Source organism: Achroia grisella, unplaced genomic scaffold, assembly GCF_030625045.1.
Source record: "Achroia grisella isolate CSIRO2021 unplaced genomic scaffold, CSIRO_AGI_Agris_v1 utg841, whole genome shotgun sequence".
NCBI classification, from domain to species: Eukaryota; Metazoa; Arthropoda; class Insecta; order Lepidoptera; family Pyralidae; genus Achroia; species Achroia grisella.
The window spans coordinates 1,695,435-1,708,803 of NW_026713039.1; the positions used below are offsets into that span (position 1 = coordinate 1,695,435).

A 13,369-nucleotide genomic window follows, 5' to 3' on the forward strand; every position below is an offset into this window, starting at 1 on the left:
GTATATCATAATGTGACCAAGCTAGATTTTTTTTACTTTTTAGATCATTGTAATTTACACACACATGTAATAAAAAGAAATATGGTACTCCATAGAAAAACTCTACTATTTACTTAATACGTTTAATGATTAACTGAACGATCCAATTTAAATTAAGCGGTAAGGCCATTTTTAGTTTCTTAGCATGTAGTCTAAAACTACCTTAATACTAGGGTAAAATATTCCGAACTGGCAACATTGACACAGCCAGCTCAATGTAGACTAATCATAGGTCCTCAAACTTATTTCGCCTACCACCCTATTATAGAATAAAAAAAACATGTCCTATGCATATTTTGCAAACGCAAACTAGCACTTCAGCAAAATTAATATCATATTGTTTCTTAAAAAAAATAGAACACTTATTACAATTACATTAATACTTGTACCAAAAATTTTGTACACTTATAGTTTCTATAGAGAAGAAGCGTAGAAGACTAATATATTTTTTAATATGTACATAAAAACATAATTTTATATACATTTATATACATTACATTGGAATATTTCACAGATTAACTCATCGTTACTGTTATTTTGTTTTAAATAATCAATTATTATTATTATTATTATTCAAAACTATGATTTAGAACTGGTATACAATGACTAGTCCCTCCGGCACTACACTAGGCCCCGACTTCGCGGGTTTTTGTTATTTAATTCTGTTTAAAAATTGCCTATGTTACTCTGTAGTAATATTTTAACAATAAAAGAATATGTGATACCGGTCCAAATTAATCTCTTTTTTCATCACAAAATCGCTCCTCTCTCTTTATATGTCTCTTTCTTGCTTTCTTTACAACACTGGCATTAATTAAAAGATTTAACGAAATATCCCTAATGTATATGTTAGCAGATTTATAGTATTGACCTGTAAAATTTAAATAATAAGGCGATGAATTCTACAGTACAAGTTTTATTGTTTGTATATACTTTAATACGCACTATTGGTCGCTGTATGATAGGATATCTATATAAATATTAGATAAATTGTAAAGATAATGAGTGTAGGTAGTATAGAGTCAGCCGGAACAGGAAAACCTATTAAAACTCTGCGTAATAATTAATTTTATATAGTATAACAACTGTATACCAAATGAAGTAGTAAGTTTTATCGGTTGTTAACATCAAGTGAACGCAACACTATCTCTTTTCATGAATAAATTTCCTTGGGTACCTATAAGTATTTATGAAAAATATTAGATATTGAAGGAAAAATAGAAGGAAAGACCCCTCTTTCCTTCTATTTTCCCTAGTGGGGAAGCCTAAGGCTACATCAAGTTAAAGACAAAATTGGAGACGTGTCGTATCAACATTTAAAGACTACGATGGAAGATCGTGGAAAGTGGCAAGAGTTCCACTGATAGGAGCGTGACTCTTAAATTATGAATGAATGGGTAACCTGACCTCTGTTGGGGAGCAAACTTACATGTTTTCTTTACAGAAAATTCAGTCATTCATATAATAATGTAATGTTTTTTGATGAGGGCTAGATTTGAACTTACAATAACTTGACGATAGTAAACCACTAAGCTACGACGCTTACTCAGAATTATTTATAGAATTGTAATAATCCACTTCATTTATGGCGGTCTCATACTTTAATCACATAGTCTACACCCCAGCTTGTCAATTAATACCCTCATATATCAAACGTAAAAGCCGTTATAGATCGGATATACACACAAATACCTTAGAGATAGATAGATAGAGTATGTAGAAGTATTATAATGACAATAATCTCATTCGAAATGTCTGAATCGAATGTCGATATGTCTGATGATTCGTTTGACTATTCAGTTGAGCCAAAGAGTTATTTGTATTCTATTTATATTAAGTACGTACTCGCAACAAAATATATATCTATATATTTATAGAGCTCGTTTAATGGGTAATATACAAGTGATTGTTTAATACCTATAAGACAAGCTCTGCTTAGTTTGGGACTAGATAACCCCGTGTGAATTGTCCAGAAATATTATAAATATTATTAATGCTATGAATTTAAACAATGTATTTGGACTTTTTATTAAATTAAGAATTATTTAATTAGGTTCTACTACAGGAATCTCTTTCCGTAAGAGAGAGAGAGAGAGAGAGAGAGAGAGATATATATTAAATATTAAATTATTTAAAACAGCAACACGCATTCTTCTTTGTTCTTCTTGTAAACTTTCTGAATAAGCAGTAGATTTAAAAAAATAAGTGATGACTGTTCCAAAGTGATTCAATGCACATTTACATATTTGAATAAATAATGTTCTATTTTATCCTATTCTATTAGCATACCATGTTGATCTAACGTCTTATATACCGTGAGAATTTACTATTTTTGTACTGGTATATTTTCCTGTGTTTTGCTAGTTGTGTCTTATAGTAATCTGGAGATAAGAGGAAGTTGCATGAAATGTATTCCTACTGAATAATCACATGAAGATAAGCTAAGTAGGTATTATTTGTCAATTATAATCACTATCAGCATATTATCTCAAATATGCACCTGATTTTATCATCCCGTAGGTAAATGAGTGAAGTGAAATTCTGAAAAACCAATATAGGGTATTAGGTAACGTATATAATCGTTTTAATTGTTTATGTATTGCAATTTTATGTCTCTTCAGATAAGTAATTATCTATCTTATTCAGGTGAAAGGGCAGTATAACATTGTGGATGTGTAAGTAAGTAGTGAGCAGAAAGGACTCAGTAACTAGGTGCAGACTAATCTAGCCTGTTTACTGCAGTTGATTGATCAGTCCTGAGATGGAAGATGCTACCAAATTATCTATTTCTTGCATCAAAGCATAGTTCTAGTCATATACGTAGATATTACAATAATAAAGTTCTCTATACAAACATCACACAGTCCATAAACTAGTTATAAGAAAATACTATAAATTGTCCATTTTCGAGGTATTCGTTTATTTAGAGCGTACATGGCGGTAGTTACAATGTTTTAGAAGTCAATTACATTACAGTCATTTGACAGCTTAATACTTATCAGCAAAATTACTCATCATCATCATCATCATCATCGCAGCCCGGAAGACGTCCACTGCTGGACATAGGCCTCTCCCAAAGATCTCCGCAAAATTACTATTCAGAACTACTTGGTTTATCTAAACAAAAATAATATATTTATAATATTACATTAATTCTCATACTGATTTAAATTGAAATATTGTAAATTTTACAACCTTTATATTTTACTTTTCCCAATTACAATTACCCTTAAATTTCTTATATTGAACATAAACATAAACTTTGATTATTTAATTCAAAGAAACAACAGACTATCAAAGTAAATAGATTTATTTATAAATATTACAAATAGCATAAACATTATTGTATACTGATAGTTAATCCGTGGTAGGTATATTTAGTTTTCTATTGTAGGCCTGTTATATCTATACAATGAATTGTTGTAATCGAGTATATAATAATAATCAGAGGAAACCATCCATCTTTGTGGATTAGGCCTATGACGTAGAAATAGTATAAACTATTTGCCGATGACGACTAATCCACAATCATTCAAATTAGATATGACAAATACACTATAATATCATGTACATCTAAGATTATTGAATAATTATCGAATTTGTAGATATTTGTTATCTGAATACATCTATTTACATGGTTATTATGCGTGTCTAGGATCGAGATAATACTATAATATACTTAAATTAATTATAGTAAAGGTCTAGGATATAATTGTGTACAGTAATTACTTACTATTATTATTTGAAACATTAAAATATATATATGTATTTGTAAAACGTACAATTACGTTTATAAGATAGTGATTAGGCCAGTAACTAGATTAAATGCATGATAAGATGTCATCTGTTAAATCATATTCATCGAGCAAAGCCTATTCACTCACTTAAACGACAAATGTGTATGGCAATAGTTGTTCATGTACGGGTTAATGTTAGCTATGTCTAACATTACATAAATACCTATATAAGTGTACAATTTAAATAAACTGAATTAAAAAAAAGTAATTCTGTTGAGTTTCTTGCCAGTTCTTCTCAATTTAATCTGTATACTACTTTTTACTGAATTTTTTTTACTGGACGGTAGGGAAAAATATTAATGCAAAAAACTTGACGTTCATAAGTGGTTAAAATGTCCGACATTGATTTGTCTATGGGCGAGAAGGTGATAGTTAACAATGGGGAATTTATTGTATTGAATTGCATTACTTATTTCATTTTACATTGTGTTGGTAAAAAACACCGATAAATATACCATAACTTTATTTACAAAAATAGGGATGAGTGTACAAAATTGTCTGCGAGTTAATTTTTCTTCCAAGGCACAAGCACTCATCGCAGGCGTAATCGCACCGTTTTAGAATCACTGGCCTGAATGAAATAAGATTCGTTCACTTCAGGCATTCGTTCTTTATAGTTTAGGGGCTATACATAAAATATCATTTAAGATTGCATCACGATGGTGCACTCAGGCTATGCTTTATTTCGAAAAAAAGTATCGAATTTTTCGAGTAATAGTATTTACGTATTTAATTTTGTAAATGACAGGTACAATCATGATATCAGGTAGTTGTAGATTGATTAGTAATTATTACAAATCTAATAACGTCGAGGGTAATTCCAAACCGCGAAATCTGCAATTGCGATCTAATTATTAATTAATTTGCTATGTAAAACAGATGTGTATCTACTAATTATATATTAAATTACAAAAACAAATCAACACATAGGCGTATTATCATATAAATCAGTACATTTCAAATGTATTGATAATGTAATTATGGAAATTTACATTGGTAAATTGCATTTAATCAAGATTTTATCACGTGTATGACAAAATGAAATATTTTCCGGGTGCATTGTACTCGATTTTAGATTAAAGTAATAACCTAGTAGACTTTGAACAAAGGGGATACCTCAGTCTCATCTATTCCAGCCATCAATTATTTTGGGGACTGTCATATGTCATTAAACACGTAATGATTTCTTTAGTTTCTTGCCAGTTCTTCTCAATTGGGTCTATATACTGAACTGGACGGTAGGGAAAAAATTAAAAACTTTAATGTAAAAAATTTGACGATCGTAAGCGGCTAAAATGTTGTCCATGTATAAATTTGAATTTGAATTTAAGAATTTTGTAGATCAATCACCTCCTCCAATATCACCACGGAGAATATACGAAAGATAATAAAGTGATAATATCTTATATACAAAATTTCGTGTCACAATGTTAGTTACCATACCCCTACGAAACTGATTGACCGACTTTTATGAAATTTTATACGCATATTCAGTAGGTCTGAGAATAGGCTACTATCTATTTTTTATAGTGTTTAGTGATAGGGGTTGTCCACACATAAAATTTATTGTATTTTTTTATAATGTGGTATTAAAAAATACTTACAACCCTAAATTTTCAACCTTCTATCACCAACTCCAATTTTTTTATAGCGATTCTAATTTATATGGCAAAACAACGTATGCAAGGTCAGCTAGTATGTATATATATATATATGATAGCGCAAATTAAATACAATGACTATTTTCATTGTTAATTGATTAATTTAGTTATATTAGGCCTATATTGATCAAATCACTGTTAATTAATATTTAACATATTGAAGTATTAAAGTTAAGGATTGTTATAAATATTGTAAATAGCGCCATCTAGTACTTATAGACCAACCTACTACACTGACTTTGGTCTATAAATACGGAGGTCGGTAGTTGAATAATCCTCTTTCGTTGCGTGAGCCGCGGCATTCAGTCGACGAGCGCAGAGCGTGCCGGTTGTGTTTTGGATACTAAAGTGAATTGTATTACAAATGGGTTTATCCCGGTCTTATTTGGGCCTGGGGGAAACCTGCAAGTAGTGAAGGTGAGTGTTAATGCATTCTAAAAGGGCCTTTTAAACCTACACCCGTGTCACAAGTCACGGGCGCTACTTGGGGTTTCCCTTGTGGTAGCCGGCTTCAAAGCCTAAGTCGTCGTCATTATAGTAGATCTTACAATCGTCAGGATGATTCGTCTGGTATCAATACCCGCTCTTACATATATGTTTATACGTAAATAAAATGTAGATACAATTAAAATAACTTTTAAGACAACAGATATAAGTTATATTTTTGCTTGTCAACAGCTCAAGCTACCTTCGTGTTGATGCTGGCTGCGGCCGTGAAGGCTAGTGCCATCAGTCAGTTCAAAATCCTGGCGGGAGTGGACCCCGACTCCGTCTCGTGTGACCCAGCTGGTTTGGTAAATAACAATAATATATATATATATTTACTTTATTTACATCAAGAAATACACATTTTACAACAGAGTTTAAATAAAAATTACACTACAATACAACAACATATACTCTTTTTTAAATTAAATGTTATATAAATAAAATTGGAGTGTCTGTTTGTAATATTGATATATCAGTTTTTTACTACATGCATATGAATATAAATACTGTACATACACCAAAAAAACATTTTTTTACAATTTTTGTCTATCTGTTTGTTCCACTTAATCTCTGATATGGCTGGACCGATTTTGACGGACTTTTATTGACAGGTAACAGATATAATAATAAGGAATAACTTAGGCTACTTTTATTTTAGAAAATGAAAGTTAAATTCCACGCGGACGATGTCGCGGGAAACAGCTATTAAGAAATAAAATAAGAATGTTTTTGTTATTATATAGTTAAGTAGTGTATAAGTATAATAGTTTTAAAATATAAACGTGTTGGAAATTAGCTGTAAGTTTATATTGTGTTATTTGAATAAATAAATAAATAATTGTTTTTTAATTCAATAAAACTTCCTTAAATTGCAGGAGTTCCTGCTTCTTCCCAGTTATACCGACTGTACGGTCTTCTACATGTGTACCCACGGCCAGGAGGTACAGTTCCAGTGTCCTGGTGACCTCATTTTCGACTTCCAACTTCAGGTATTGTTATTCGGTCGTTTTTCGTCCTAACTTTCGATCTAATTCTAAAAATCGCAAATTCCACTTACAACAGATATATTATTATAAAGAGCAACACGCAAGTTTCTTGCTCGTTCTTCTTGTGAGGAAACAGTTTTCCGAATGAGCGGTAGATTAAAAAAAATGTTATGACTATTCGAAAGTGCTTAAATTAAGTTTATTTGAATAAAGGATTTTTATTCTATTCTATTCTATTCTATTCTTAATATTTCCAGGGTTGTGATTGGGACTGGAGGGCGACATGTACATTAAGAACGCCTCCGGACGAGGTGGAAGGTTCAGGGGACGACCCATCTCTCCTTAGGGAAGAGGAGGAAAATTCCTTCGTCGGTTAGTACATCTAGTAGTTTAGTACTTATTATTAAGTGCAATATTGATAAAGTTAACTAGGTAGTTCTTCAAATAGAATGACAAAGAAGCTGACGGCCGATATGATGAGTTCTTTTGTCAGTTAGTACTTCTGTTTAGTACATTTAGTACTTATTATTTAGTACAATACCTACTGGATAAATCTATTTAGTACTTGTTCGCAGGTCGTATATTTTTGTTTCATGGATGATAATAGAATGGTGCACCCGCCTGCACTAACACTTTACGCTGGCGGGGCACCAGTGGAGGATCATAAGATGAGCATGAGGTCAGGTCATTTAGTCCATCGTGACAAATTCACCAAGAATCTATCACGATGGTTTCCAGGAGGAACCGTGTGGAGGTCAACCTGACTAGTAATGAACCATTCATTACTAGTAATAAGATCATCAGTTCACATTACTAACAAATCTCATCCCTCTTGGTCGTATATTATGTATGTATTTACAAAAAGTGTCTAAGTATTTATATCAGTTGTCTAGTACTCATAACACAAGCTGTACCTACCGTAGATGGCGCTGTGTTAATTGGCCAGGGTTATTTATTATTATTGTGGAAAGCAAAAGCGTAATAGAAAAAGTATCGTATATACCTCATTAATATAGTAGATATCATCATCCGTCATACTCGTGAACGGGTGCTGATTGTGGGGACTGGTCTGTTCAACTTACGAACACAGATTAGATTTTTTGTTTTTGCAATAGCATATGCTGGTGGACTCTATTCTCCTAAATTTGAACTTAAATGAATCTGTATTATTGTAAACATGTAAATAATTTATTTGAAAAGAATACGAGCTGAGTTTCTTGTCAGTTCTTCCCATCTCGAAATCATTCCGAACTGACGATAGATTTGACATATCATAAGAGTCTGTAATAGACCTACATGAATAAAGATATTTTGAATTTTTGATACCAAATTTAAATAATTTTATTTGTAAATTTAATGTTTTTATATTCCACAGATGAGTTATCGAATGTTGCCAGACCAGTAAACGTGGAAAACACTAGACTGCAGACATCTTTCGACGCCATACTGAATTGTCAACGAGTGGATACTGCATCGATCAGAGTTGCTTACAAGTAAGAGATGTTAAAATTTTTTCGGACTACTCTAATGCTGTTATCCGCAGCTGGCCTTTACAGCTTCACCGGACGATAGGGGGCGAGTGCAGATGGCACTCCAAACCAAAGGAAGGACTTATGGAGCCAACTCCCGCCTGACGGATACGACTTTAGTCTAAGGGGACTTTAGATCGCTAGGGGTTCGAACCTCGGCTCGGGCCGTCGTAATTTCGATCCCGTTCGACGGACGGGGGATCGATTGGAGGGGCGACAGGGAGCACCAGTGTGGTGTGCCCGGGGTTGTTACATTTATATCGAAAAGGCTAACAAGTGACAGTCCACCTGATGGTAAATGGTAACTGCCGTTGCTCGAAGGAGTACGCTATTTTGAGAAAGTAATTAATAAATATTATATACCTAAATATTTATTAATTAGTTATTGAGGGCCATTTGCACGATATATAATATATAAATATACATTTATACACAGAGCAATACAAATACCTAGTCATATCCATGAACACAGACATTAGCATCACACAAAGAATCGAACCCGCAACCATAAGAAATAAAGCGGTATGCTAATCCGCTAGACCATACCCGTCAACAGCAACTACATATAATATTATTATATTAAATAATAACTCCAGAAAACTCATACGACGTTATCTAGTCCCAAGATAAGTGCGTTATGGGTACTAGACAACTTATACAAATATATAGATATATTTTTTATAAGTACATACATAATATACATAGAAAACACCCAGACCGATACAAACAATCATACTTAAGAATATAAACGTTTGCATCAAGCAAAGAATCGAACCCGCGATAATCGAATTTAAAACTGTACTAAACTGCTAGATCACGATCGTCAAGTATACTTATAACAGCACTTTATAATCGATTCAGATACGGAATAACCGTTTCGTTCAAATAAAAGAAAGATGGCGCTAAAATTATAAATTCTTTCCAGACGAGATTGCCAACGATTCTGGAAATGTCTAAATGGAGTTCCACAAGTGGCCTACTGTACGGACGGCCTGTTTTTCAACGCGGCAACCCAACAGTGCGACTTCGAGGCCAACTCCAAATGTGTAGTGCAGGAAACCAACGAGTTGGAGGGAGAATTTTTATTATACAATTAAATTTAATAGACAAAAATATTCAGCCAGTGTATTCCATTTAGAAAAGATTCCTAATTTAAATTTATTTTAACCTCAATACCATGTGTGTGCAGCGACAAAATTAAAAACAAAAAGTGTCAATGGTCATTCACTGTTTGACATTTGATCTGTCAGATCCGCGCAATATTAATGATATAAGAAGCTATAGAAGAATGGCCAAAAATCCCTTGTCTGACAAATTAATTAAAAAAAAAAACAAATAATAATTCGAACGAATGTCTATTTCACATTTTAATAATTTTTAACTCTGACAGTAATAATTCAAGGTATAATTTAGTTTGAAATAAATGTCGATTTTGCATTTTATTAAATTTTTACCTTGGGAGCCATACATCAAGGTCTAAATTTATTTGCATTCAGTAATGTTGGATTACGTTCCGTCATATTTTTCAAATTAAGAATTTAATTCGAAATAATATTAGAACGAAATATTTGAATTTATTTGCCTCTTATTTCTTTATGTAATTATTTTTGTCGCTATATACATGGTTTTTTTTTAAAAAAAGAACAGTTTGAAAGAGAGAGAGAGACGAAAAGTTGAATAGTAAAGGTTTATTCTAAAGTATGACTATTTTCCGAATATGGACTAAAGATACACCTCGTGTTTAAGACAAAAACATAAATCTTTCAATTTTGGTAGAATTAATTTTTTTGTCTTAAATATTATAGAGAATTATATTTTGAATGGAGTCATAAAATTATTCGCAAATTAATAAGTTTTTTTATATTCAGTTTTTGTAATTGATCAAAATTATTGTTTGTAGAATATTAAAATGCCTTTGTTCTATTTGTTTTTTAATTTTTAATTTATGGTGAATGGCTGCTGTAACACGCGATTATGACTGTTTTGAGACAAAATATTTGTGAACTTAACTGTCTTCATGTCAAAATTTAATAAGATCTGTCCTGTTTACTTATACCCAAATCTGACAAACACAATCCCGCTAATTCGGACTTTATCCAACAAGCCGAACATCTGGCCCAGGCAGCGATTTGCTATGGACTACAGTCAACCCTCCTATAACGCGGTGAGTGCGTACCGCGTTGTATGGAAACCGCGCTATAAGAAACTCGGATTTAACCATACAAACCAGGCTAATTCGTAGCGCGTTCTATGGAAACCGTCTACCGCGTTGTATGGAAACCGCGCTATAAGAGACTCAGAATAAGTACAAATCACATCATTCGTACCGCGTTATATGGAGACCAATAAATACAAAAGACAAGATAAATTATAAATTATTTTTATTGAATTGAAGAGTATGAACTCTTCAATTCAATAAAAATAAGGAAATGATGAAAAAAATGAAACAAAAACTAAACTAAAAAACTGTTTTCCAACAAAAACAAAAGAAAGACTTTTGTAAAATGATGTAATCTTTCAACACTCAGCCTCACTGTCAGATATGAGTCGCCTAACTCGCCTTCTTTTAATGGGCAAAATGTCTTCCTCACTTGGTTGATCTTCACATTGGTTTTAAGCTAAGGCTAAGGCAGAACGTAGTTTTTCTATAGTTCACGCGACAATGTAGTCAAAAGATCACATATATATCTTTCATGTTACAGTTTCCTTAGACACACACACGCATGGCACGCTGTCGATGCGAAACTATTTAGTTAATAGAAGTGGAAGATAGCGCATGAGGAGCCCCACCCGTGAACCACACTGATATAAACATATCCAGTTAAAACCATTCATTGGGTGCACGGAAAGAACTGATGGGACGTTGTTGAACGGAAACCGCGCTGTAAGAGTACCGCGTTATAGGAGGGCTGTCGCAATTTCAGCTCCGCGTTATATGGAAACCGCGTTCTGAGAGTACCGCGTTATAGGAGGGTTGACTGTACTTGTAAATGTATCAATAGACCCGGAACCCAGGTGGACCGCTGCAGCTATAAATTGGTGATATGGAATATGGTTTCACGGGAGGTTTGTCAAAGTCAGAGACTTAAACAATTTGGGACTATGGCCTACCTAATCTCCCGTCCTTTGTACCCATCATCCTGAACAAAAGAAAACCTAAAAAACGTGAGCGAATGCACTAAAGTCGCATCTCTTTGTGTAGAAAATACATTTATTTGATAATATTAATACATTAAGTTATTGAAGCGAAAAAGTCGTCTAGTTGTAAAAGTCAAACTGAAAAATATTACTGCAAAATCTTTACAGTGCCATCTGTTGTTAAATAGTGTTAAACTATAAGTAAACTTTATAACTACAAGTAAGAAAGCACAACAACAGATGGCGCCATACAAATTAATTTCTCCTACTCGATGACAGATGGCGCTACACGTCGCAGAAACTCGCAGAGATCTTATCTAGCAAATTGGCAAGTAAGATAATTATCTAACTCGATGCAAAACGATTCAGCATACTGTTTTAGATATGACCGAGCGTGTTATTATAGTAATACTGATATACATCTTCATTGGACAGTTAGTGATTTTTATTTGCTTTTTTTATTGAGTCATGCGCGTTGACTTCATGTCATTTATTAATAATGGATGATAATGGTATGGTACACCCGATTACGCTAATGGTATATGCTGGCGGGGCACCAGTGGAGGATGATGACCATGAGATCAGGTCAGTTTTTTTTTGTGGATCAAGTCATAAACCGTTGAGTATGAGTCAGGTCAGTTAGTCCAACATGACAAAAACATTAGGAATTCATCACGATGGTTTCCAGGGAGAACCGCGTGGAGGTCAACCTAACATGGTACATTGCTAGCAATGGGAGTTACTAGTTCCCATTACTAAAAATCCCCTTCCCTCCTAAATCAAACAGTTAGCCCATTGTGGCAAATTCATCAGGACTTTATCACAATGGTTTCAAGGGGAAATTGACATGGTATAATACCAATGGGGTTATTAGTTCACATTACTAACAAGCACTTTCCCCCCTCCTTGTCAGTGTTTCTAAATAGTCGATAAAGGAATGGTGCACTCACTTTCGTTAACAGTATACGCTGCGGGACATAGTGGAGGATAATATGGTTAACATGAGGTCAGAAGAGTTAAGCTCATTATGGCAAATTCACTAGAAATTTATCACGTTCTTTTTTATACCACTATGGTAAACAAGTAAATGGTTACCGTAGCCTATGAACGTTTGAGACATGACCTCTCCAGGGGGGACCGCGTGGAAGTCAACCTGACATCTTACTTTGTTAGCAATGGGATCATTAGTCCACAGTACTAACAACTTTTTGCACAATAATGTACTATTATAGATGTTTAGATTACAAATATTTAAGTTTGTTATTGTCAATTTTTATGTTTACTTTGTTAATTGTAGTTTAGAACTTAACTTAATATGCTATCGTCGTCGTTGATCTCATATTGTATTATTTTACTGATAAAGTCTATAACAGAATAGCAGAGAGGGTGGACTCACTGCCCTCACTGAGATATAGACCGTTTTGTCTCACTCATCATCATCATCATCATCGCAGCCCGGAAGACGTCCACTGCTGGACATAGGCCTCCCCCAAAGATCTCCACGACGATCGGTCCTGCGCTGCTCGCATCCAATGCCCTCCAGCGATCTTGACCAGATCGTCGGTCCACCTTGCTGGAGGCCTTCCCACGCTGTGTCTTCCGGTTCGTGGTCGCCACTCGAGGACTTTACTGCCCCAACGGCCATCTGCCCTACGAGCTATGTGCCCTGCCCATAGCCACTTGTCTCATTCATTAGTTTTAAATTATATTATTGTATGGGCAACAGTTGT

General features: G+C 33.7%; 2 protein-coding genes across 2 annotated transcripts in view; both read left to right on the forward strand.

Moving 5' to 3' along the window:
• Positions 1–6,264, forward strand: part of LOC131852312 (CTD small phosphatase-like protein 2) — a 42,317-nt gene extending 36,053 nt beyond the window's left edge. Inside the window, 1 exon segment of the mRNA XM_059202987.1 lies at positions 6,176–6,264. The gene's annotated coding sequence lies outside the window, so the exon portion shown is untranslated.
• Positions 4,169–9,598, forward strand: LOC131852208 (probable endochitinase). The gene is made up of 6 exons (XM_059202850.1): positions 4,169–4,268; positions 6,176–6,291; positions 6,862–6,975; positions 7,230–7,344; positions 8,348–8,465; positions 9,427–9,598. Exons 1-6 carry the CDS (start codon positions 4,169–4,171, stop codon positions 9,596–9,598), a joined length of 735 nt encoding a protein of 244 aa, XP_059058833.1.
• Positions 9,599–13,369: the final 3,771 nt, after the last annotated feature.

Coding starts and splice junctions, on each gene's coding strand:
- LOC131852208 (XM_059202850.1), top strand. CDS start 4,169: ATGTCCGACATTGATTTGTCTATGGGCGAGAAGGTGATAGTTAACAAT. Junction 4,269..6,175: donor TTTCATTTTACATTGTGTTG/GTAAAAAACACC, acceptor GCTTGTCAACAG/CTCAAGCTACCTTCGTGTTG. Junction 8,466..9,426: donor TCGATCAGAGTTGCTTACAA/GTAAGAGATGTT, acceptor AATTCTTTCCAG/ACGAGATTGCCAACGATTCT.